Source organism: Sphaeramia orbicularis, chromosome 2 (assembly GCF_902148855.1).
Source record: "Sphaeramia orbicularis chromosome 2, fSphaOr1.1, whole genome shotgun sequence".
NCBI lineage: Eukaryota > Metazoa > Chordata > Actinopteri > Kurtiformes > Apogonidae > Sphaeramia > Sphaeramia orbicularis.
The window spans coordinates 1,649,609-1,675,176 of record NC_043958.1 but is presented as its reverse complement, the minus strand read 5'-3'; the positions used below and the strand labels follow the sequence as shown (position 1 = coordinate 1,675,176).

Sequence of the window (25,568 nt, the reverse complement as noted above, 5' to 3'; positions counted from 1 at the left end):
GATAGAATACATTACATGTTTAGAATTGACTCAGTCAGAGCAGTAGCGTGTTGCAGAGTACACATCTGCTGTTTCTGCAAAAACCCTTCAGTGACTCCTGCGCTCTCCTTAAGGCTGAATACATTTTTATCATGAAATTATCAGACAACATGACATCATCACTCTTTAAACTGTCATGATTCTTCACATACATACAGTAAAAGACTCACTACTAGCATACGAGGTGTGTCGAAATCTCCTAAACCTGTTTCCTGTGTAAATGTTTATCTATAGTTGAAGTGGTCCCATGGTCCACCAGGCTCTGACACAGATCTGACAGGTGACAGTTTTTTTTGAGTCACATATGAAATGTTCCCAAACTTTGGACTGTTTATGTCGTATAACATCGCTGCCCCGACTGTTCCTGCACCCGGTCATGAGTGCACATGCGTGGTCAGCGCAAAGATTTGGGAGAAGTGGACATCTCACTCTGAGCTACTTCAATTAGCTACAGTGAAACATGTTTAGCACGGAATTGCATGCTGTGGGATACACACAATGACGTCACTAACAACTCGTCAACTACTAAATTAGTCGACTAATTTTGCCGTCGACTAATAGTTGACTAGTCGTTGCAACCTTATTATGGAACAAGAATACTGTATGTGAAAAATGTACTTGAATAGCACTAAGGAACCTTTAACTTCATTTATTAAGACCGACAAATAATATTTTTTTGCTGATAAATTGTAGTTCCAAATTCAACGTCCCAGTCGTTGTTTCCTTCCACTGATGGGTTTAAACCAACACAACCAACCCGTCCAATCCAGACCACAAGTGGTTTATTGATCTGAGGTGAATTTACCCAACCACCTCCTGAACATCAACTGTCCCCTGGGTTTACTTTACCTGTCGACCACACAACAGGAAGTGACCTCATGTCTGTTCGACTGTCTTGTCTTGTACCACGGACACTTACAACATTGACTGAACGGCTTATTGTAAATTGTTTATTTTGATGAACATGTTGTATTTTTGTAACCTGTCATTTTGTAGAAATTTATTCTTACCGAGCTAAACCACTAAACAATTGAAATAATGTTCTTTGTGCTAAAACTATAGTAAAAACAGATGAAAGCAAATCATATTTTTATCTAAATTCCTCTATGATCAGACATAAATATATCAAAAAATGTATGAATTACAAAAATACAAGATGTTCATCTAAATAAACTCTTTCCAGTCACTGAGTCCATGTTCTTGGTGACCCAGGTCCTTCTGTATAGACTGAGTCCAACGGTTTATTCTCCTTTTAGTAGATGAACATGTTTTATTAAAGATGTTTGTTCATAATTATCTGTCATTTACAGATTTAATGTCAATATTTAATGCCAAGTAGCTTGTTTTGATGCACATGAAAAATGGACACAATGGACATTTTATTTTAGTTTTGGAGTGGATCTCAAAAATGAAGTTATGTAAACACCAAACTACATCTTTGAGGATATAGCTATGAAAATTATGTATTTAGACAAATAGGTGTAAACCAGGATTTATCTTATTTATTGTCTGTTTGTCTTTTTTTGCAGTTTTTCTAAACAATTTATTTAGTTTGTGCGGACTTATTACAGACCTAATATTACATTTTGGAATAAAAGGGTCATATTTACAATCAGATGTGACTGAAGTGTGGACTTTCAACTTAAATTCAGTGGGTTAAACTAAAATATTGCATTAAGCGTTAAGGAACTGAAACCATTTTTACCATCATACCTCCATTTTAGAGGCTGAAAAGTAACTGAACAAACTGACTGAAGCAGCTTCATGTCCATGTCAGTGACTGCAAAGAATTTCTGTCAAGGCTGAGGATTCGTTTTTCGAGCTCATAAAACCAGTAAGACTTAAGACTGCCCAAAGAGGTCAGAGTTCAGAGAAGACACTGTTTCAGTGGCCAAACCATCAGTAACAAACCCCAGTGAGGTTCAAAACACAGCATTTCAGGAACAACTCAACATCATGGCAAAAGGTCAAAGGTCAACTTCCCGATTCCCTCACAAAACCCAATTTTGGCCAAATGTTCCAAAGGTCAGCTTTACTGTGTCTGTGACAAAACCCCTTTACTGTCCACTATTCAACACTGTTGTCTCTTATAAAATGTAAATTTCAGTTTTTTGTATATGATGATGTACAAATGGCAAAAACTGACAATGAAGCTGACTTTGATTAAAAATCATGTTGATCATCTTTTACTCTAATACCATTAATCTGTCAGCAAGCACCTCTCTCCTATCTTAAAGCTGTTCTGTTTGGCTCCTTTGTGGACATATTTAGAATACTCATGTTTGGTGCACAGAATTGCGATTGCAAAGGATCTGTCACATGGTCTGCACTGGTAGGATTTTTCCTGGTGTGGGTACGCTGGTGATAGCGCAAACCGGAAGGTGTTGAGAATATCTTCCCACACATCTGACATGGGATGACCATCCGCTTGGTGTGTGCGAGGTGGTGAGTGTGTAGGCTGGAAGAGGATCTGAAAGCTTTTCCACACCTGTCACAACTGTAAGGTTTCTCACCAGTGTGGATGCGACGGTGTATTCGGACGTCGCCTGCTGTTTTAAAAAGCTTCCCACAGTGATCACAGGCATAGGGTTTCTCTCCAGTGTGGATGCGTTTGTGTTTTTTGAGGTCGCTTGCTTGGATGAAGTTCTTCCCACATTGATCACAGCTGAATGGTTTCTCACCCGTGTGGATGTGTTGGTGTGTCCTGAGGACGGTGTTTGTAGCAAAAGCTTTTCCACAGAAGGCACAGCTGTACAGTTTCTCTCCAGTGTGGATGCGTTTGTGTTTTGTGAGGTCACTTGCATGAATGAAGTTCTTCCCACATTGGTCACAGGTAAATGCTCTCTCTCCGGTGTGAACAAGTTGGTGTCGTCTGAGGTCACTCACATGAGTGAAGTTCTTCCCACATTGGTCACAGCTATATGGTTTCTCACCAGTGTGTATGTGGTGGTGTTTTCGGAGTCCAGCTGCTGTTGAAAAAGCTTTCCCACACTGCTCACAAGCATATGGCTTCTCTCCGGTGTGTCCACGTTGATGTGTTGTGAGGTTACTTGCTGTGGTGAAAGCTTTTCCACAGAAGTCACAGTTGTACAGTTTCTCTCCAGTATGGATGCGTTGGTGTGTCGTGAGGAGACTCACCGTAGTGAAAGCTTTTCCACAGACATCACAACTGTATGGTTTCTCACCAGTGTGATTGCGGTGGTGTATTTGGAGTCCACCTGCTGTTGCAAATGCTTTTCCACACTGGTCACAGATGTAAGGTTTTTCCCCAGTGTGGATGCGTTGGTGTCGTCTAAGGTCACTCACTTGGATGAAGTTCTTCCCACACTGGTCACAGCTGAATGGTTTTTCTCCAGTGTGGATGCGTTGGTGTGTCGCAAGGACGCTCGCTGTAGTGAAAGCTTTTCCACAGAAGTCACAGCTGTACAATTTCTCTCCGGTGTGCAAGCGGTAGTGTTTTCGGAGTCCACCTGCTGTTTCAAAATCCTTCCCACACTGGTCACAACCGTAGGGTTTTTCTCTGGTGTTGCTGCATTGGTGTTTCATGAGGTCACCTACTTTGGTGAAAGTCTTCCCACACTTGTCACAACTATGTGATTTTTCTCCCATGGGGAGGGTACAGTGGGCTCTTCTCTGCTCTGCAGTAGGAAGTGACATCCCAAACTGGTCTCAGATCGGTTTTGTTGCGTTTTCTGGAGCTGGAAGATCTTTCACTTTGTCTTCTTGCCCTGATTCTGCACCTATAATGACAAGAATTAAGTAAACGAATGAAATGCAAAAAACAAATATCATCAATAATGTATGTTCCTTCAGTAATGATTTAAGAGTTTGCTAGTTAGAGTTACAAGTTGATTTTACTGATAGTTAAGAGGTAAAATAAGGTTAAAGCTATGGAATCATTTGAACCAATAGTATCTTGAAGAGTAGCCATACTTTTATCATCCCAGTTTCTGTTAGTGAGTGGCTTCTTTCAGCATGTTGTGATATAACAGTAGAGAATATTTTCACATGATTTAAGAAATGTATCTAATATAAATAAGCAAATAGGTGCTAATTTTACCTTTATATGAACTTTACAGAAGATCCTGAAATCTTTTTGGTAAATCTGCTTTATTAAACCCATTGTCATTAGCACCTAGAATTCATTTAAGAATTTCCAAAGATATAACTAGTTAAAGTGTTTGAATGTGTTTTCAGCAGCTAGAAATAACAGTCAACCAGCAGAGAGTTTTATGTGTTCAACTCAGTATGTGTGGGTTGTGATCAGATACAGTTGTGCTTGAAGTTCTTCATACCTCTGCCAGTGTTTTTTGTGTATTTTTGTTTTTGTGATGAAATTAATGTGTTTTGTCAAGTTTGTTTGTGACTTATATGTAAGAGTACACAAGTGAAAGAAGAACAAGGATTATAGCAACATCCTGGATGACAATGTGACAGCATCTGCTGAGAAACTCCAGACTGGTCCTGATCGGATGACCTGATTGACCCCTAGTACAGTATTTCCCAACCTCTTTGAGCCACGGCGCACATTTTTCAGAATGGGGAACTCCTTGGCAGCCATCACCGGACACTCTCTCAGTGGGGTGCGAGCACATCGGGGATGCTGGGGCAACATTGTTGCGGGGTGTTTGGAATGGGAAAGCTGAGAGGGGTGCGTCAGCGACCCCCCAGGCTTTCTCAATTTGACATATGATCTACTTTTCAGACAATTTATAGATTGTATTCTTTCTTGTTTAACTACAACTCGCCTGAAATGGTCTGTTTATCAGCGTAGTTACAGTATTTACTGAACTCTGACATGCAGGTAACAGAAGTGTGGTGTAAAAGAGACAAAAGAAAGGAAGAGATAAAAATAGAAGTCAATAGACACAGCTGTAAATGAAAAGAATGGAGTCTGATGCTGAAATGGCAGCATTTGTTCTATATGGGTGAGTTTAATTCTGAGGCTTATGAAGGTATAAAGTTATTATGGGATGTTATTATCTTAAATGGAATTAACAAAAATGACCAAAATAATCAGGTTTAATTCAGTTCATATCAGATGTTTCTAATTGTTTGTGCTGCTTCTTGCACTAAGTAGTGACTTTAACCTTTACAACACCATTAGTTCAGCTTTTTTTGTCTTTTAAGGCTGTGCATATGTTTCCTGTTGTATGTGATGAAAAGTGAATAAGAAATAAATGTCTGATCATTTAACCCAGACAAAGAACACAGATAAAGGTGGACTGGACAGATCAGACATGGACACAAGTGAAATGTGTCCGACATCAGTGTCTTCAATGTTAACAAAAAGACAAAGTGAAGCTCAAACGGTTCTAGAAACTTTACAGATTCATTTCAGGACCAAATGCAGAGTTCTGGATGTTATGAAACAATGAACTCCCCTCATTTTTAATTACTTCCATCGTTTTATTCTATTTGTCAAGTATTTGTTCAGTTTTACATCATATTTCAAGCTTATTTGGTTCATTGTTTCATATTTTTTCAAGTATTTGTCTCATTTTCTCCTAATTTTACAAATGTTTGTTCAGATTTGTAGCATATTTGAAGGTTTTTTGGTTCAGTTTTCCTCATTTTTTATTTTTTTTTACTTTTTATTTATTAGTTTTCAAAGGAACAAACAATGAACATGAGATCATCATGGGTGTTACAATTAAACTTAAAATATTCTTTTACATCATGCACACATACATCATTGTACAATTATGGTTGTATTACTCAAGGTGTGTACACAATCCATTTTTCCCAGCGTTCAATACATTTCTCCAACTCAAGTCTTAAAGTAAAAGTAAGTCTCTCCATACAGTAAATTTCTTTAATAATTCCACGCCAGAGGTCCAAAGTTGGAGGGTCGGGTTGCAACCATTTTCGGGTTATAGCTTTTCTACTACTTGCCAAAAGTATCTTCAATAAGTATTCATCCTTCTGAAGGACTGTTTCTGGTATTTTACCAAGATATAAAGTAACAAAAGAATAGTCTAAATCCATCCTTACTGTTTTATTTATCTCGGTTGCCACCTCCCTCCAATATGACTGGATTTTCGGACAGGCCCAAAAAACATGGAAGTGATTGGCCATAGTGTTTCCACATGTTCGCCAACAAAAGCCTCAGCTCTGTGTGCCTGTTTGGAGTGCTGTTATTTTAGGAGTTATAAAAAACCTCACTACATTCTTCCAGCCAAACTCTCTTAAGGATCTAGAGTTTGTGGTGGTCGCTTGTGTCTCACATATTTCCATCCAGGTCTCGTCTGATATTTGTGTTTCTGACTCCCTCTCCCATTTTTCTTTAATGGATATCGTAGAATGATTTTTAGAAGATTGTATACTTCCAGTTTTCCTCATTTTTAAAATTGAAATTTTGCATTTTCTCAGTTAAAACTTTCCATGTGATGTCATAAAATAAAATCTGTGTTTAAGGAATGATTATGAGTCACTGGAGTGTTTTTATTTATGTTTTGCAGATTGTCCTGACCTTCTGGAACTGTAACAGGTTAACCTTTAACCAAGTGATTTATCACATTTTATTATAATATTATCCTTTGTATTTTGCATTTTCAGTGTGAATCAGGTGTTTTCCTCTGTTTAGTTTAGTTCAGTAGTTATTATTAGATCAGTGGATGCTTATGGTGTTGATGGTTCAGTAAACTATGAGTGTTTCCTGCCGTCTGTGGACATTCCTTTCATGCATTTATTCTATATTTGACATAAACAGGTTATTTCTTTCACAATTTTCTGCATTTCAGTGTCTCAAATAATATTATTCAAGGCTCTTGTTCTACATTCATTCAAAACACATGAATACATTTAACAAATGCAGAATGACTCGGACTGAGCAGGAAACACAAAGCATCTTCATTGTCCTCAGTCATTAGAAACACTTCAGGACAACTTGTGCTAACAGGTTACATCAACTAAATCAGTTAAATGCAGTTTGTTCAGATACTGTTAAGTGTCTGTGGTGGTTTTAAAGGCTGCTTTCAGTTCTTTTATACTTTGCTTCCCTGGTTACATTCACTAAACCAAATGAAATTCAATTAAAACAGAAACGGAAGACAAATAAGACTGCTTAGCCTTCAGCTGCTAACAGGCTAATGTAAAGAGTAGCTAGTCAGCTTAGCCGCTCGATACCAACCTGAGGAAAAAAAGCTCCAGTTCGGTGTCACAAGGTGGGAGGAACTCCGTCTGTCACTACCGGAAAACTGAGATGCCTCAGATCGATCTAGTTAAACTGGCGGACAGACCCGTTAAACTCCGGTTTCAGGTTTCATTTTAGCCGCTAAGCTAACCGCTAACGGACTGGACGCGACACCGGAAGTAGCATTGTGGATGCTGCTTTCAAGGCCTGTTGACAGAGTGGGAAACATTAGAGTGAGTCAACAGCTACAGTTATCGGGCTTTGATTTGATTCTTAATTCATTATTATTGTGATTTTTTATAATTATTACTTTAGTCATTAACATATGTTGAGCAAGTATGGATTGATGATAAAGCTTCGCTGGATAATTATTAGATATTTGTGATGATGAAGATGAGCATTTACTAAAAATACAAAATTAAAGCAAAAATCTATCCATTCAGTCTGACAACTCTATAACAACTAATCACACAAACTTTTTTCAGGGTTAAAATATGAAAATATAATCATCTGTTTTGTCAAGATTATCATAAGAGTTTAGACTACTATCAACACAGTAACATGCAAATCTATAATTGATAAATAAATGGAGGATGTTCCAAAAACTTGATAAAAGTCTGCAAATAAATAAATCATTATAGTAGTAGTTTTTATGTGAGATTTATTAAAATGTGTTTCAATGTAAGTCAGCGATGGTCCTGCACTGAGCTAAAACAATTAATGTAATAAAAATTAGTGAAAAATGAAGAAAAAATTAACAAAGAATGAAGAAACAAAGACAAACACAATAGGAGTTTTATTATATTATTTTTGTTTAAAAGTTTTTTCAACAGTTATTTTTTTCTTGCTTATTTTTTTATTTTCTTCATTATGTTGATTACTTTGTCCCATGTTTTCTTTTTGTTCAATATTTAATTCATTTTTGTTGCTTATTTTCATTTTTCTTCATTGTGTTCTAGATCATTTCCATCATTTTTTCATTTTAAGTTAATGTTTGCAGTTTGTTGATAACTGAGCTAATTTTTATTGACTATGTTTGTTTTATTTTGCTCTTTTTTGTTGCTTTTTATTTTCCCTTAATTATGTTGACTTTGTCCTTTTGTTCATTTTGACAGTTATTTCGCCAATTTTAGCCCATTTTTGTTAATTAGTTTAATTTTAGCTGCTTCTTGGGTTCATTTTCCTTAATTTGGTTCATTTCTCTTCATTATACTGGTTAGTGTCTTTTTTCATTTTGGTCATTTTTTTACATTTTTGTTGATAATTTCATTCATTTTAAGTATATATTGACAGTTATTTAAATATTTTCACATTGGTGGATTTTTTTTTTTTTTTTTTCACTTTTTGTTCATTCATTTATTTATTTTTGGCTTTTAATTTATCTTTTTTCATAATTTTTTTCATTTCAAGTTCATCTTTATTATTTTGTTCATTTTTGTTGCTTATTGTGTTCATTTTTCATCAGTGTGATGATGAATTTGTTCATTTTTCTTCATTCTGTTGATTAATTTGTAATATTTTCAATTTTCCATTTTCAATTATGTATTTTTTTGTGGCTTGTTTTGTTGATTTTTCTTCATTTTTGTTCATTGTGATGATTACTTTGTCCTATCTACAGATTTCATTACATTCGTAGTTTTTAAGTTCAGCGCAGGACCGTCATTGACATACTCTGAAACCACATTTTTTAAATCTCACATAAAAATTACTAATGTAATGAAATCACTGTTATTGTTAATCTTTGACATGTCTAAGGCTGATATAAAACATTACCACATCCCTCCAACATGCATTATATGGAAAGTGGATATAGGAAATCTATATGTAAAGTGTCATGAGATAACTTTTGTAATGATTTGGTGCTATATAAATAACATTTGATTGATTGATTGATTGATTGAAGTATCTCATATTTTATGATGTTTCTTTAATCAAACAAGTGGTGTCATGTATTCAAACTGGCATTTGAAGGGTTAAAATCCTGAAATGTATTGAACTTTTGGCAGTTTTCAGCAGAGCTGAAGTAGATTAAAAAATGTATGCAGTAAAAAAAAAAAAGAAAAACATTTTGATATATGATGGTTTTATGGCAGTTTTTTGTGCGTGTACATTTTTGGAGGGTTGTCAATCTGTCTTCGATCCACTGAATTCCACTTCCTGTGCAAAGAAACGTTGAGGCGTTGGTTCTGTTTTCACACCGTCACCACCACATAGTCAGCCTGGACCTCACCGGAATCTGGCGCTGGGTTGTCCACGGTCAGGTCCAGGTCTTTGCTGGGTTCTGCTGGGTCAGAGTGAAACGTGATGATGTTTTAACAGTGGAATTAGTGATATCTAGGGGTGAAAATGCACCTTCTCACCCTCCCCTATAGTGGCTTTGTTAGACTTAGTATTAGTTTTGTTCATTTTGGTCTTTATTCATCATCAGAAGACGATGGCTTCAGTACTTTTTTCAGCTAAAACCCAAACAAACTCAAGTACATACCACCTGAGGACTCAGATTCACAAAAACACATTTTGTGGTTTCGTCATTTTCATCTGTTTTTGTCTTTTCATTGTTTGTCTTGAGTCTTTTATGTCATTTTCATCTCGTCTTAACATTTCTAAACACTTTTCTTCTACTTCAAAGAGGAAAATGAACCTTCAGATCTAATTGCTGTTGTTAATTTGACTCTGACCAGGACCCAGGTCTTCACTGACTCTCTTGATGCTATTAGCTATGAATGAAACAATGACGATTCTCAATTCAAGAAACTGTGCACTAATCAGAACATAGCTGTGAAAATGATATTCCACTTAACTAACAGTGAACCTGTAAATACATGTGTTTAACCCTGCTGCTCGCGTGTCAGATCCTGGGTAAACCTGAACTGTCTTAAGAAAACTAAGTGCAATTCTAACAATATTATGTCTCAGTTTATTATTTACACAAGAGTATTAGAACTTACAGATCACAGTGGATCTACAAATACACATAAGATTTAATAACAGGAAGAATATTGGTAAAATTGCACTTATTGTGAAAGGACAGTTTGTAAATGTTGACATTTTCATCATGAAAATGTACTTTTTTTTTACACTGAAACAAAATAAAGAGAAAATTTTGAATTTGTAAAATTTATAACAAGGTTGTCAAATGTAACCCACAAGCCAAAACCAGCCACCAAAGCACCCAATCTGGCCCATGGGATGAATTTGTGAATGTCAAGGATGCCAAATTCATTTTAGTTCAGGTTCCACATTCAGCCCAATTCAAACTCAAGTGGATCAGACCAGAAAATAATAACAGAATTTAGCGTCAAAAGTAAAATTACATGAAAATATTTACATTTATCGACTATCCTTTAAAAAATGTGGATATCCTGAGCAAATATGAACAACATGAAATGTCTTAAGAGAAGTGCAATTTTACCAAAATTCTGCCTGTTATTAAATGTTTTGTGAATTCGTAGATTTACTATGATCTGTAAGATGAGGCATGACATTGTTAAAAATGTACTTTTACCTACACTTCTACTTTTTTGCAGTAAAACAGAGCAGGGCTCGTGACTGCGACTGAATTACGGTCGCATGCGCCTGAGAATTTCGGTAGTGCAACTGTTTTTGAGATTACGATCGCACGGTGCGCCAATAAAAAAATGAGCGAAAATTAATACGTGCGCCTAGAATAATGGCTGCAGAAGTAACTCGTCAGCTGAAAATAAACAAGCTCCACGCCCCGCTGACTGAAGCGGAAAATCTAGTCCCCGCCCCCTCGCGTGCGCATCTCTGCGGATGGTCCAACACTGCATGACTTCGATGCACTGCCAGCGGTCAGGAAGTACCTACACTCTGGCACCAGGTCAAGGAGACCTGACTTCAGGCGTGGTGTAGACCACAGTGACTAAGGGCCTTTAGGCCATGAAATAAAAAAGTTGGTTGTTGCAAATAATGGTGTGATTCATCTTTCTTCTCCAAGAACCAACTAAAGTATATACCACACATTGACAATTGTTTTGCACCTGTGTCAATGTAAGCTTTTTCTTTCATACTCTATTCAAATACTTTATTCTAGGTTAACATTGCTTAAATACATATAGGAATTAGGGCTGCACGATTAATCGATTTTAAATCAAAATCAGATTTTTTAATTAGGACGATTTTTAAAAAAGGGAAATCGTAAAATTGATTTCATCTCTCTCGTGCCTGCGGGCCGTGCGCTTGCGGGCTCCCGTAGGCTCCTCCTCCTATCAGTGACAGCGGTCTGTCACAGAACTCCGTGCAATGACCGGACTTTAAATGTGTTAATGAGCCCTCAGTACTTATAGCAATGTAAGCCTTGGCTTCACGCACGGATCCCGCAACTGAAATAGAACTGCTTGCGGATCACTCATCTTCCGTTGTCCCGGATCCGTACCGTACTGTCTTCTTCTGATCCGGGTCCGGGTCTCGGGGTCATCAGCCTCAGCAGAGGAGCCCACACAGCCCTGTGCCCACACACATCCACCCGCTCCAGGATAGAATCCCTCCAGTGTGTCCTGGGTCAGTCTATTCCACGCACGGATCCCTCAGTTTAAACAGAACCGCATGTGGATCACTTATATTAACCTGGTCCACGCACGCACACACACACGCACGCACGCGCGACTGATGCCTGTCACTGACTTACATTGGTATCACTTCTGTGGGCCCAGATACCCAGGAAAAAAAAAAAAATAAATAAAATTTTAAAAAAACAACAACAACACACACACACATATATATATATATAATTAAATAATTAATTTAGTCCTCTTACTTGCTAAATTTTTCATTCACAAATGTAAGTTGTGTAACACAAAAACAAATATTTATTTTTTGAAAGATGTTGAACTTTATTTAAAGCTGTTAGATAAATCTGGAAACAAAAAGGCTGTAAAAAACATAAGTATTTGCTCTGATTTGGACATTGTATTATAGTGTATTCCCCCTGGCAAACTTATGTTATTTTCTTGTTGCATACATTGTTTGTATACTCTATTTCATTCAATAAAGATTTAATTAAGAAAAAATAAACTTCTGGGAGTTCATCATGTGATACCATCACAGATTTGAGGTCAGAGCAGTGCCTTGCATTGTGGGCTGCTCACGAAAACGACATGCTGACTTCTGTGGTCTTTTGTAGTTTTACCCAAAAATTGAAATCAAAATCGAGTTTTTAGAGGAAAAAATTGGGATTTTTTTTTTTGCCAAAATCGTGCAGCCCTAATAGGAATATTACTTGGTATGGCCAAGAGTTTTGCTTGTTCTCCAAATTTTTTATATAATAGTGGTGCGCCTAGATTTTAGCCTGTGCTCCTAACTTTTTAGGGTTAGGAGCACAGTGCTCCTAGGTCAAAAAGTTAATTTTGAGCCCTGCAGAGACAAAAATTTTGAATTCTTTCTAGGTCATTGTGTTACTATTTTGCTGGTCCAATCCTTGAGACTGAACAACAAAGTTGGCTATTAACATCTTCAATGTAATTTTGGGATTTTGAAAATTCATCCCGTGGATCAGATTAAACCCTTTGGGGGTTGCATGTTTGACATCAATTCAACTTCCACTGAATGTTTTCAGTGTCATATAGTGTAATATTTTGCTTGTTTTACTAAAAACTTTAGCATCAGCAGAAATCAAGTAGATCTAACAATAGTCCATGTAATCCCCATGGTTTCTGTATCATGCATTTAACCATGATCTTACTGAAACCTTGACATTATGCTGCTAGGTTAATCATCATCAGTAACATTCTCACCAATTATACTGCTTTTCTGTTCGAGTCTGTTGTAGGCACATTCATGTTCAGCACGCTCAGATGTTGTGTCAAAGTATCTCTCACAGAGTCCACATTCGTAAGGTTTCTCCCCAGTGTGGGTACGCTGATGATTGTGCCAAGTGGAGGGAGACCAAAATATCTTCCCGCACACCTCACATGGAATCACCATTTCCTTGGTGTGACTGAGGTAATGCTGCCGTAAGCTAAAGGAGGAACTGAAACCTTTCCCACACTGGTCACAGCCAAATGGTTTCCCCACAGCGTGGCAGTGCTGGTGTCTTGTGAGGTGACCTGCATTAGTGAAAGTCTTCCCACACTGCTTACAAACATATGGTTTCTCCCCAGTATGGATGCGTTGGTGTTTTATAAATGCACTGCCATCATTGAATACCTTCCCACACTGCTGGCAGTTAAATGGTTTTTCTCCAGTATGAATTCGACTGTGCGTTCTGAAGTTTGTGACTGTGGTGAAAGCCTTCCCACACTCCCCACACATGTATGGTTTTTCCCCAGTGTGAGTTCGTTGGTGTGTCCTGAGGTGGCCTGCATCATTGAAAGCTTTCCTACAGTGGTCACAGGCGTAGGGTTTCTCCCCAGTGTGGACACGCTCGTGTTTACGAAGGTCCCCTGCGTCACCAAATGTCTTCCCACACTGGACACAGTTGTGTGGTTTCACTCCAGTGTGGATACGCTGGTGTCTTCGGAGGTTGCCTGTATCATTGAAAGCCCTCCCACAGATGTGACAGCAGTACGGTTTTTCTCCGGTGTGGATTCGTTTGTGTGTTCGGAGGTGGTCAGCTTTGGTGAACGCCTTGCCACAGTGGTCACAGGCATGTGTTTTATCCATGTTTGCTGGAGTTTGTTTTGTCTCTAAAGAGCTTTCAGTCTTGTTTCTAAACTGACACACAGAACAAAGTAGAAGTCACTGAAATGCCTTAAGAAATTAATTCATTTAGACTTGATGTTCCAAACCAAAACGAAAGTTTACATCGTTCATTTTATATCAGAGGTGTCAAACATACGGCCCATGGGCCAAAACCGGACTGCCAGAGGGTTGGACAAATGAAATACTATCATAAAAACTTATAAATAATGACAAATAATGACAACTCGTGAATAACATGAATATGTACACTGTTACGCATACATTTCTAACTGGACACAGTTTGTAATCATTACACCAGGATTAACTCTTCAGGGGCCTGAGGGTTTTTTTTGTTTGTTTGTTTATTTTTTTGCTGTTTTTTTCCCCAAAGAATATTCAGTTTGGATATCAAGATTTCAAAAAGCTGTCTGTTTCATTCATATATGTTGCTTGTCACAATATTGTGACTTTGGCGCTTAAAAAGTTAAACAGGAATAAAAAGAATGAGTCTGAAAATGAAATAGTTCCAACTATGTAGGCAACAGTGTATGAACAACATGAAGTTTCTCAAATAAAATAAAGAGAAAACTAAATTAAAACATTTGGTTATTATTTATAGGTTATTATTTTACTGGTCTGACCCACTTCAGATCAAATTCTACTGAATGAGGAATCTGAACTCCAGGAGTCTGGGTCTGCTCGAGGTTCCTGCCTGATAAAGGGAAGTTTTTCCTCGCCACTGTCACCAGTCACAAGTGTTTGCTCCTGGAGGATTCTGTTGGGTTTCTGTAAATTGGCTAAGAGTCTGGTTTCGACCAACTTGATATGTAAAGCGTCATGAGATAACTTTTGTTATGATTTGGCACTATATAAAGAAAATTTGATTTGATCTAAAATGAGTTTGACACCCCTGTTTTAGGCAAATAGCAAAACAACATTCGGTGGTCCCTGCTCCACAAAAGGTATTTAACTTCCAAACACAATACTCTATCATTTATTTTTCCTCAGAGCTCATTCTGTTGTCTTTATATGGACTTTCTCGTTCACGTTCTTAATCGCACTGAATTTAGAGCTGAGTGACACAACCAAAAAAAGAAGTCTCAACTTTTTTCTCTGTTATTATTTCAATTGGAAAGCAAAACGTGAATAATCGAATTAACTCCTTGAGTCAAATATGTGCAATAAACTGTTTACCTGTGGAATGTTACTGTGAATGTAACGCAACAGGACCTGAAGTCAACCAGGGTTTAATAAATCCAGTTTTAGATATTTTCATGGATTTTTAACAGTGCATCACATTAACCTGCCTGTTAAATTCACGTCATGCACACAGCCACCCAAACAGCATCCTGTCAACCACTAGTTACAGGCTAACTGAGGCTAACTGAGCTCAGACTAGCCTAAAGGTAAAGTGACCGGCAACTGTGGCTTTTTTCAGAGGTTTTCCCAAATGCTTTGTGTTTATTTCCTTCCTTTGTAGAGATCAAACCACCACGAAAATAGAAATAGGACATGAAATGAAATGACTACATTTAACTGCTAATAGGCTAATGTAAACAGTAGCTAGTTAGCTTAGCTGCTCGGTACCGACCTGAGAAAAAGTTCCGGTTCAGTGTCACAGGACAGGATGAACGCCGTCTGTCGGTGTCACTGACAGACCTTAAACCCGGTTAAATCGGCCGAAAACCCCGTTAACCACCGGTTTTACGTGACATTTTTAGCCGGTAAGCTAACCACTAACGGACTGGAAACGACACCGGAAGAACCGCTGCTGCACATGCCGCATTCAGTGCCTGTTGGCAGAGTGGGGAACATGGGATTCAGCCAAAGTAGCAGTCAGATGCAGTCCTCCGTTGCTCCACCGTGTTTTTTAATTGAGTTTTGCTGTTAAACTTTTATACGTAATTGTGCTTGTGTAATATGGTTAAATAGGTCTGGATTAAATCCAAATAAATAGTGCAACATTGACACCTTCTGTCGTATATGTGCAACTGCAGTTCAGTCATAGTAGAGATGGAAGTGTATTGTATTATTAGATTACACTATGGGTAATGGAGGTTTTTCAACGCGTGACCTGGAAACGGATTGAAACTACTGCATTGGTGTAGTGCTTCTTCCAGTTTACTTGTCAACAATGGCTGAGGCCACATCGAAGTGTCACTGCTGTGTGCCCCGATGTACATCGAATAAACAAAGGCAACTATAATTAAAGTTTTCATGGTTTTCCTTCAGATTTAGTTGAGAAGAAGAAATGGGTCATCGCAATTCACTGAGATGAGGCTGAAGTACGTTCGTGTGTGGCATTTCTGGGAAACATCAGTGGTATTGTGAAGGAAATCAAGAGGTTAACAGTAGAGAAACACCAGAGTCCTGCACTGGGTACCCGACAGGTATCCTGCATGAACATGCTGGGACCAGAGAATCAATTAGAGAGTTCTAAAAGTTATGGGACACCTCAATTTTACATTTTGATAGGCTCAACACCCTCCCATAGCATCATATACCCTATAAACTAGAAACAACATGTGAAAGTGTCCCTTATTTACCCCCCCCCCCCTCCCTTTTTTTTTTTTTCTTTTATTTATGTTTGACAGCAGTTTTTATATATGTGGGAAGGGTGGGGGTGGGGGGGGATTTGGTTGGTTAAAGTCAGAAAAACAATTCAAGACATTGTATGTAAAAATGCATCATATATTGTTTTTTTTTCTCTCTTGAATAAAAAAAGGGGGGGGGAATAAAATGCTGAGCCACAGTAAAAGAGAAATGGATTGGAATCATAAAAGATATATACCCTGAACCTAATTTTTGAGGAGGCCGAGTCATTTTAATACAGCGGCTCCTCAATAAATAACTAAATAAATAAATAAATCCTCCTGTTACCCAGGAAAGTGAAAATTTTAGCTTTTTTTTTTTTTTTTTTACACATTAAAATGTTCTAATTGGAAACTGCAACAGTTTTTTCGGGTACGCATTCAAAAAAAATTATTCTATTTATTTTTTTTAACAGAATGTCCTTTGCAATAAACAGCATTTTTTATTTAAAACTATCAAACTTTTGTCCCCTACAGAGGACAAAAATGCATTGCTGGGTCTCAGGAGGAGTAAAACAGCCCCCTATAGTGAGCACCAAAAACAGACCTTGGACTTATTTTTTTGGACTTTCATTTCAAATGCAATGTACAACTTATAAAAACACATGAACAGAAATGGACTTTTTCAATTTTCCTTCTTGTCTGTATTATATAATACAAAAAACAAAATGCATGTACGAAATGAAAAAAATAAAGAATTTTCACAGGCAGGGATAAAATTAAATGAAATGTGGGTGGGTAGTGGGCAAGGATCACATCTCGATGAACTGTGACAATCCATTTCTTCTTCTTAACTAAATCTGAAGGAAAACCATGAACACTTAAATATAATTGCCTTCGTTTATTCGCTGTACACACAGCACTGACACTTCAATGTTTTTTTTTTTGAAAGTTTCATTAATAATTCTTACACATAAAATCTAAACACAAACACAATAAAATAGTACATTCAACTGACACATTTATAGATGAGATCTACGAAAGAAGAGACAAGAAGAAAAGACAAACAAAAAGAAAATAATAAATCAACAACACTCAGCAGGCTGCTCCACATTAAATTTAAACTCATGATGTAATTCCATTGTTTTCATTAATTTGTTTTTCTTTTTCAAATTTTAAATGTTGTTTTTAATAAGTTTTGAGATCTGTTATTTTGAATTTGTTGGAGGATTTTTCTTTTTTTTTTTGCCAAATCATTTTTGTAAGTGACACTTCGATGTGGCCTAAGCCATTGTTGACTACATTTCCAGGTCATGTGCAGAAAAACCCTTATTCGTCACAGCACCTGAGGAACGACTACAGGTAACATGTCTGTAACTGTCTCTGAGAATGTACAGTTAAATTCACATTACATTAACACACAAACAACTGAAGGTGATAATACCTGGTTTATTGTTGAGTGTTTCAACTATAATTTCACCATGTTGTTTGTGAGTTAATTTCTCGCTTTTGTGCATTTAATTGCTGATAAAGGATCACTCGCTAGCAGCTAACATCAGCACTGTACATCTTTCAGGCTGGTGTGTGTGTGGCTAACCTGACAATCGCCATTCTGCTCTTGTTTGTTTTGTTTCATGTGCAGGCTGACAGATGTAATAAAAGACTGTTCTAACCCACAGGAGCGGCTCCAGTGAGTGATTCACAGAAGACGGCTTGATTACACTTGGGTCACACTAGACGTTTTGATTCAATGTGGAATGTGGAGCCGTGAAGCCGGGTTCAGCTGCTGTTGGCCGTCAGGATCCGTCATCCCCTCTGCCCAGAGACTCTAGAGGTCAGTCACCGCTGCATAGGAGCTTATTTATGGGTGTTTCTATGGAGATAACATGGCGGTAGGAGGAAAACCAGAGCATCAGCAGCACTGGTGTTTCTAATCCCCCCCAGAATACATAGTTTTATCTTATTTCATGTTCAAAAGTACAAAGTTTGTTCTGATATAGATGCTCATACATTGTGATGAATAATAGTAACTAACGCCCCCCATTTGTGCCTGAGCATCCCCCTCTCAGCTTTCTCATTCAAAATGACCTCTGGGGGTGGTACCGCCTCCATAAGTAAGGTCTGCTATGTGTTTGTTCCACTTGTAGATTTCCTGCCTCAGTGGATGGAACCCTGGAGATGCAGACCCATCATACAGACCTTCTGGAGCTGCTGGGTCGGTCGCAGATTTGATCTTTATGACTGAAAAGCAGTTCTGAGGTCAGTGAATACTCCAACTGCGGGATGGTTTGGATTTATTGAATTAGTGATTTTTTTTTTTTTTTTTAATGTTGAGTCTATTAAAGCCAGTGAAGTTGCTCTGCTTTATGTTTATCTGTGAATTTGTCCAAACATTTACTGGATAGTTTCAGTAGAATTTGTGAGTGTTGAGGTTGTACTGAAACATGTCTGGAGTTTGTTTTAACACAGTATCTGTTGCTGTCTGAGTCAGTTGCTTTGCTTTTTTTAACTAGTGTTTTGTATTGTGTTATTTTGCAGATATTACAGAATTAATTCTATCAGTAATGTTAATATTGTAATTCTTCTTTTACTGTTGACATGATGTGATATGAGATGATGCAGACTATTGGTCAATGGGAGTTTTAATGTAATGTTTAGTTCTGGCTCCTTGGTGAGCTCCCACCCCATTGTACTTGTGATATTTGTTGTAAATCGTTGGCTTTCCTGGCCTTTGTCTCCCAGATCCCCCTCCTCAGGTTGTCCATATTGAGGGAGAGGGGGGTGGGAGGTCATTGGAGTGGCTCCTTTGTTACAGGGAGGGGCATAGGTGTCGATAGTAACAGCAGTGGGCGGGGGGTTCCATACTGGAGAGGTGTGAAGAAGGACCTGAATGGGTGGGGGCTGGAGTCAGGACAGATTCAAACCTGTTCAAATGCAAATTTAGCTCGTTTGCTCAGTCCTTATCTCCATTAAATGGTGAGTGGTCGTTACTCAATATGTTCAGGGTGCAGCAGCAAATTTAGAAAAAGAAAACTCTTATAACTCAACAGTTTTCATCCAGTTGGCACTAAACTTTACAGGGATGATCAGAGTCACACCCTGAACATAATGACATGACAATATTGAATCTGACTCATAGTGCCACCTATTGGTAACAATAAATGACATGTTTTGGTGTTTTGATGTGCAGATTGAACATATCCAGATTTAAAGTTCTTCAGATACATTACAAGTTGTGTAATGCCATATGATCATGGCGGTGCTATGAGTTCTGAGTTTTTTTGTTTTTTTTAATAAAACAAGAAATTGTTGTAACTCATTTGTCCATTGTCAAATCTACATCAATTTTCACATGCAGAATATTATATTATGAATATAGAGCATTGATTTTCCATGCATATTCAGGCCCCAGACCTTCCCGCAAACCTATAAAATATTAATTAAAAAACATTTCAGATACAATAGGACCTTCGGAGCCAATTCTCAGCACTTGTGGCATAACAATGCATTTAATTGGTCTAATTTTGTTCCAGTGAGCAAAGTAAACAATTATATGCAACCCTTTGTGATTCTGTAACTATTTAAAGGATCTGCTGACACTGGAGATAACGTGTCATTTTTCAACACTCAGTATTTCTGTATTCTGTTATTTTCTGGTTTCATACTGGAAACACATCTCTTAAGAAGAACCACCAAATATTGGTTGTCTTGACAATTCCCTGTCAGTTACCGAACTAATTAATTTTGCCTGTCTGCTTAATCTGGTTTGAAAGGGATGTGTTTGTTCTGTTCCATTCCATTGCATTTCACTGACCACCTCTTCTGTTTCTTTGTGTTTTGATGTAGAAAGAACCGAAAGGTAGATTTTAAGATTTTAAGTTGTATCTGGACAAAGACGAAGTTCACCTGATTCCAGCAAACATAGATGGAAGACCCACCTGTGACCAGTGTGGAAAGACTTTCACCACAGCAAAAATCCACCAACGCATCCACACTGGAGAAAGACCATATGAGTATGATCAGTGTGGAAAAGCTTTCATTGACATGGCTGGGCTTAAGAGACACCAGCGTATCCACACTGGAGAATGACCGTATGACTGTGACCAGTGTGGAAAGGCTTTCACCACAGCACATGACTTAAAAGTTCATCAACGTATCCACACTGGAGAAAGACCATATAACTGCAGCCAGTGTGGAAAAGATTTCATCACATCAAGTATGTTAAAAATCCATCTACGTATCCACGCTGGAGAGAGACCATATGAGTGTGATCAGTGTGGGAAGATGTTCACCCAAATGAACGGGCTTAAGATACACCAGCGTATCCACACTGGAGAAAAACCATATGACTGTGACCAGTGTGGAAAGGCTTTCACCACAGCACATGTTTTAAAAGACCATTAACATATCCACACAGGAGAAAGACCATATGACTGCGATCAGTGCGGGAAGACTTTCACCCTAATGGCTGGACGTAAGAGACACCAACGCATCCACACTGGAGACAAACCATATGGCTGTGAGCATTGTCAAAAGACTTTCACCACAGCAGCTCACCTAAAAATCCACCAATGCAACCACACCGGAGAAAAATCTTATTACTGTGGCCATTGTGGGAAGATTTTCAGCAGCATAAGCTCGCTTAAACTCCACTTACCTATCCACGGTGGAGAAAGCCCATAAAGCTGTGACCAACGTGGGATGGCCTTCACCCACATAAGTTTGCTTAAAGGCCACCTACATAGCCACACTGGACAATGACTGTATGGCTGTGATCAGTGTGGAAAGACTGTCATCACAGATAGCTGCTTAAAAATCCACCAATGCAGTCACACTGGGGAGAAACCATTCCTGTGTGATAAGTGTGGAAGGGCTGTCATTAAATCAAATTGCCTTAAAATACACCAACGTACTCATGCTGAAGAAAGACCATGTGACTGTGACCGGTGTGGGAAAACTTGCAGAACCTTGTCTGCGTTCTATTCTGACTGCCATTTTCACCACAGGAAAATGACGTACCCATGTGATTGGTGCGTGAAGATATTCAGGTCGTCCTACTCTTACAAGTGTCACCAACTGGCCCATACTGGAGAGAATCCTTACCAGTGTAGGTTTTGTGACAGATCTTGTATCACAGGTTCACAAAGTACCAAACTTCAACTTGTCAAACATTTATACCGAGGACAAAAACTGAACAGTTGCACCAAAAATCAGACCCTAGAATTTAGTGGAAACAATCAATGTCATAACAAACCAAAAGTGTTTGAGTGTTACCAATGTGAAAAATGATTCTCAATATTATCTGGTCTTACCGATCACCATCACAGATGTGAATCATCAAACACCGGACCAATAAGTACCTCAGCATCAGGTGACAAGAATAAACACTGTGTGTGAACTAGAAGCACCAGCTTCTGACAAGAAGATAAGACCTAAAAACCTCCAGATCAGACTTCACAGAATCCAGATGTGAAGACAAACATCAGACTGAAGGCTGTGTTTTGTTGTCCTCAGAGTACAGGGGTGTGTTCTAATGCACCATCTTCACAAAACAGTGACGTTACTGAACCTCAACCTGCCACCAGGTGAAAAGTTCAATGAGTAGAGGTCAACAAGGACCTGGTTCCTATGGCGATACTACTTCTTAGTGACTTTGTGGACTTTAATCAGTCTCTTTTCATTGTGATTCTGTTGCTGGTTGGGGTTCACACCTGTTCACTGTTCACAAACAAAACCAACTACTGTAACAATTTTCCACAACTGAATCCTGAACAGGGACAGTCCTAAATCCATATGCTTTTGAATCAGTCATAAACGACGTGGCTCCATGATGTGGTTGAAACAGAATGTCTAATGAGCTGTTAGCAGTTTAGCCCCAAACCAAGACAAAAAACATAAAGGAGATCACATTCCAGCTGAGGAGGAAGTCTGTTTACCAGAAAGTTCATGACAACCAAAGGAGACATGACAGACTAAGTGTCAGGCAACATTGCAACAAGTTAGTGCTCCATGTAGTGGTCCGATCTGGTACTGGTCTGGTCCAGTATTTTCCTTGACATCAAACTCTTTTCAACTTTTTTCTCGCTGTTCCCTGACCTGCAGAATGTTCTTGATTTGATTGAAAATGTTGAACCACATATGACTGTAGTAAAGAGGAACCACTTCAAATATCGGAAACATTGCAAATGTTTTGTCATGTTATGTTGTACTATGTTGTATTGCATTAATATGTTTTATTATAATAATAAAGTGGAACAGAAAACTACCACGTGTTTGTGTCTATCAGAGATTCAGTCCAACGCTGCTGAAAACCCACACAAAAAGGCCTGACCTGGTCCAAGCCTGACACCACAGAAGAAGAAGAAGGAGGCAATAGTGATGTGTGGAGGGCTCATTCCACTCCTCTAGTGACTCAGATGGATGAGGACCTGCTCCAGAGGTCACAAAGTCACATCTGCACTGGTTCATCTGAAGGGCTTTTTCTTCTGCCACTGGTTCCATGTTCAGATCTGATGCAGCCTCTGTGTGTGGAACTGATTCACACTAAAACAGGTGTGAACAGGTAGAACCACCTCATCAGTCTCCTTAGAGCTCAGTGGGTTCAGGATCAGGTCTGGAACTCAAAGGTTGTGGGATCTGACCTGGTCTTCGCTGTAATGTCCTGATCGGTGGACAGAAGTGTTCAAAGTAAAATAATAAAAAAGAGGCCATCCTGCCTAAGGCACAATGTATATAATGTAATCATCTTTGTATGGATACTTTGCAGATGATTCCTTCTACTTTAAGTCATAAAGACCCAAATATCCACTTGTGACTAAAAGCATCGACTGACATAAAATGTTAAATACCTGTCGATCCACTAATCAATCCTATTAATACATGTAAATAATTGGTGTAAAATACACTTTGTCATCTTTTCATGGTCGTCAGATATGACCCATTTGGATGTCCAGAGACTCCGTAGTTACTGTGGAAACACTGTCATCTTCTACAACATTGATTCACCAGTAAATCCATGGAGGTTAATAATGACAGTGGATGGAGACACTTGTGGCACATTGTTATTGATATCTTTGCAGAAAAAAAAAAATCACTTTTTCTTCAGTTTTCTCTGTTTTGATATAATAACCTTTGAATTAACTCTGAGTTTCCGTGAACATGTACATTAAATATAAGAAATTAAATACAGCAAAATACATGATTTACGGTAAAAGTTACAAAATATTGAGGATAATATTATAATACATGGTGATAAGTCATTTAAGAAAAGTTAAATAGAGTGAAAAGATCATTTGGGAACTGACACACAATTACCACTGGGTCTTTATGGGTTAATCTATATTGCCTCATCTTAAGGGTGGCAAATCTGTCAATTACTTTTTAGGTACAGACGGTAGCACCTTTACTTTACTATTAATACATGCACATGACACAACAGCAGCATCTCACCCCAGTTCAAAGGACAGAGGTTGACTGACCACCTGTAACATTTCCAAGCAGTGGTGGTTCTAGCTTGAATGACACCCTAGACGAGACCCCCCCAGAAATATTAAAATCACATAAAATAACTACTGTCTGGCCAAAATGTTTGCAGGAAAACAAACACACATTTGCAAAAACCCACCTGAAGGATCCTCCTGCTGGGGAGAAGTAGAAGCATACCAGTCTTCATCCTCAGTATCACACATTAGTAGAGACGCTGTCTCTGAGGACATAAATGGTGGCTGTTCCTCAAGTGTCCAGATCATTCCAGAGGCCTGTGTATCTGAGGAAGTAGATGGCAGCGCCTCATCCCGAGGAACTGAGAACATTCCAGAAGCTGAGGGGGTAGATGGCAGCTCATCCTGACCAGTGGCATGGGATGAATGATCCAAACTATTTTAGAAGTGCACCTGAAATTGCATCAAAAGCCAGTAAATATAACCCTGAATCTAAAACAAAACATCCATGAATTGAACATTTAAATAAACATGTCATTGCATGTTATTACTGTCTGTCCTTTCAGGTCATTAATCTAACTGTCAGGGAGGAACAGGACACATTTTCAGTGACGACTTGTTCAGATATAGGCTACCTTTATCACAAAATACAGCTTTATCGATTAACAAATATTCATCTTTCAAACTACTTTAAAGCATTGTAAATTCCGTTCGCTAATTACAGGACAGGACCTAGCAAGGTTAACCCAAATGATCGATAGAAATAATAATTGAACTTGTAACACTAACAGTCTTGTTGCACGACACATTTTGGTGAAATCTTATATCATGTTTATTTATTAAGTTCAACCAAAATATTGTTGTAGTAGAACAGAGCAAGCATCATAGCAAAAGCTAATAAATGTAAGAGTTAACACCTGCCTGATTACCCTTAGCCCAGTTGTGGGGGCGGGATGCTGTACTTTTGTTGTTAAAATTGTTTCAACCATCTACTGTATATGGTTTTCACGTTTTTCTAGTTTGTTACAAATTGACATAAAGTAAATAAATTAATAAATCTCTTAAATTTTAGGGGTGCTAGAATACAATTTAGGGGTAGGGGCTAGAAACGCCACTGGCTGCTAGAATTTAGATGAAAACTTGTAAAATATCAATCTGTAATGCGGCTAGTACAAACACTGAATCCAAATGCAGTAACTCGGACACAAAAATAAGGTTCAAAGGATTTATTATTCACACACAGGTGAAAGAATAATAATAATGACAGAATCTTGAGGATAAAGGTGGGAGAAATCCTCCTCTGATTCGTCCTCCGGTTCGAGGGCGGCAGCCCGTCTCCCCGAGCGGCGTTTGGGGTATTTTTCCCGACTGGGAAAAAGCAAAGGGAGGTCAGGGACGGAAACAGGTCATGCACAGGTAGGCTATCCCTCAGGCAACAGGACATAAGGGCTAGACAAATACTCACGTACCAGAAAGTCAGGGCGAGAAGATCGAAACCAGGAAATCCAATGAGGCAGACAAAAACCGACAGGGAGCAGGCAGTAGGCAAAAAACCGAGGAATCCAAAAAGGGTCACAACAGGCAGACAAAACGAACAAACGAGGTCAAGACACTGGTAAGAACTACTAGAGTTACAAACTGGCGACTGACTGAGGGAAGAGACAGGGTTTAAATACACAAAAGGGAGGGAAGACAACTAGACACAGGTGGAGCAAATCAGGGCGGAGACAGGTAATCAGGTAAGAGGTCAGGGAGAACAGAGAACAGGAAGTAAAGACGACAGAC

General features: G+C 38.4%; 2 protein-coding genes and 1 pseudogene across 5 annotated transcripts in view; all 3 read right to left on the bottom strand.

Annotated features, from left to right (window-relative positions):
* The window catches only part of LOC115432728 (zinc finger protein 420-like), a 597,943-nt gene that overhangs the window by 443,356 nt on the left and 129,019 nt on the right, over positions 1 to 25,568 (bottom strand). The gene's annotated exons all lie outside the window — the stretch shown is intronic.
* LOC115432403 (zinc finger protein 271-like) lies at positions 1,389 to 7,988 on the bottom strand (annotated as a pseudogene).
* On the bottom strand, positions 8,818 to 16,021 carry LOC115432629 (zinc finger protein 239-like). 4 transcript variants are annotated; one of them, XM_030153553.1, is made up of 3 exons: positions 15,405 to 16,021; positions 12,928 to 13,873; positions 8,818 to 9,458 (listed from the first exon to the last, which is right to left on the bottom strand). In XM_030153553.1, the coding sequence occupies exons 2-3, from the start codon at positions 13,793 to 13,795 to the stop codon at positions 9,367 to 9,369; spliced, it is 960 nt and encodes a 319-aa protein (XP_030009413.1). In that variant the 5' UTR covers positions 13,796 to 13,873; positions 15,405 to 16,021; the 3' UTR covers positions 8,818 to 9,366. The 4 variants fall into 4 exon arrangements, with proteins under 4 accessions (XP_030009413.1, XP_030009407.1, XP_030009399.1 ...); XM_030153547.1 differs by having other exon boundaries at positions 12,928 to 13,846; XM_030153539.1 differs by having other exon boundaries at positions 12,928 to 13,841; positions 15,405 to 16,020.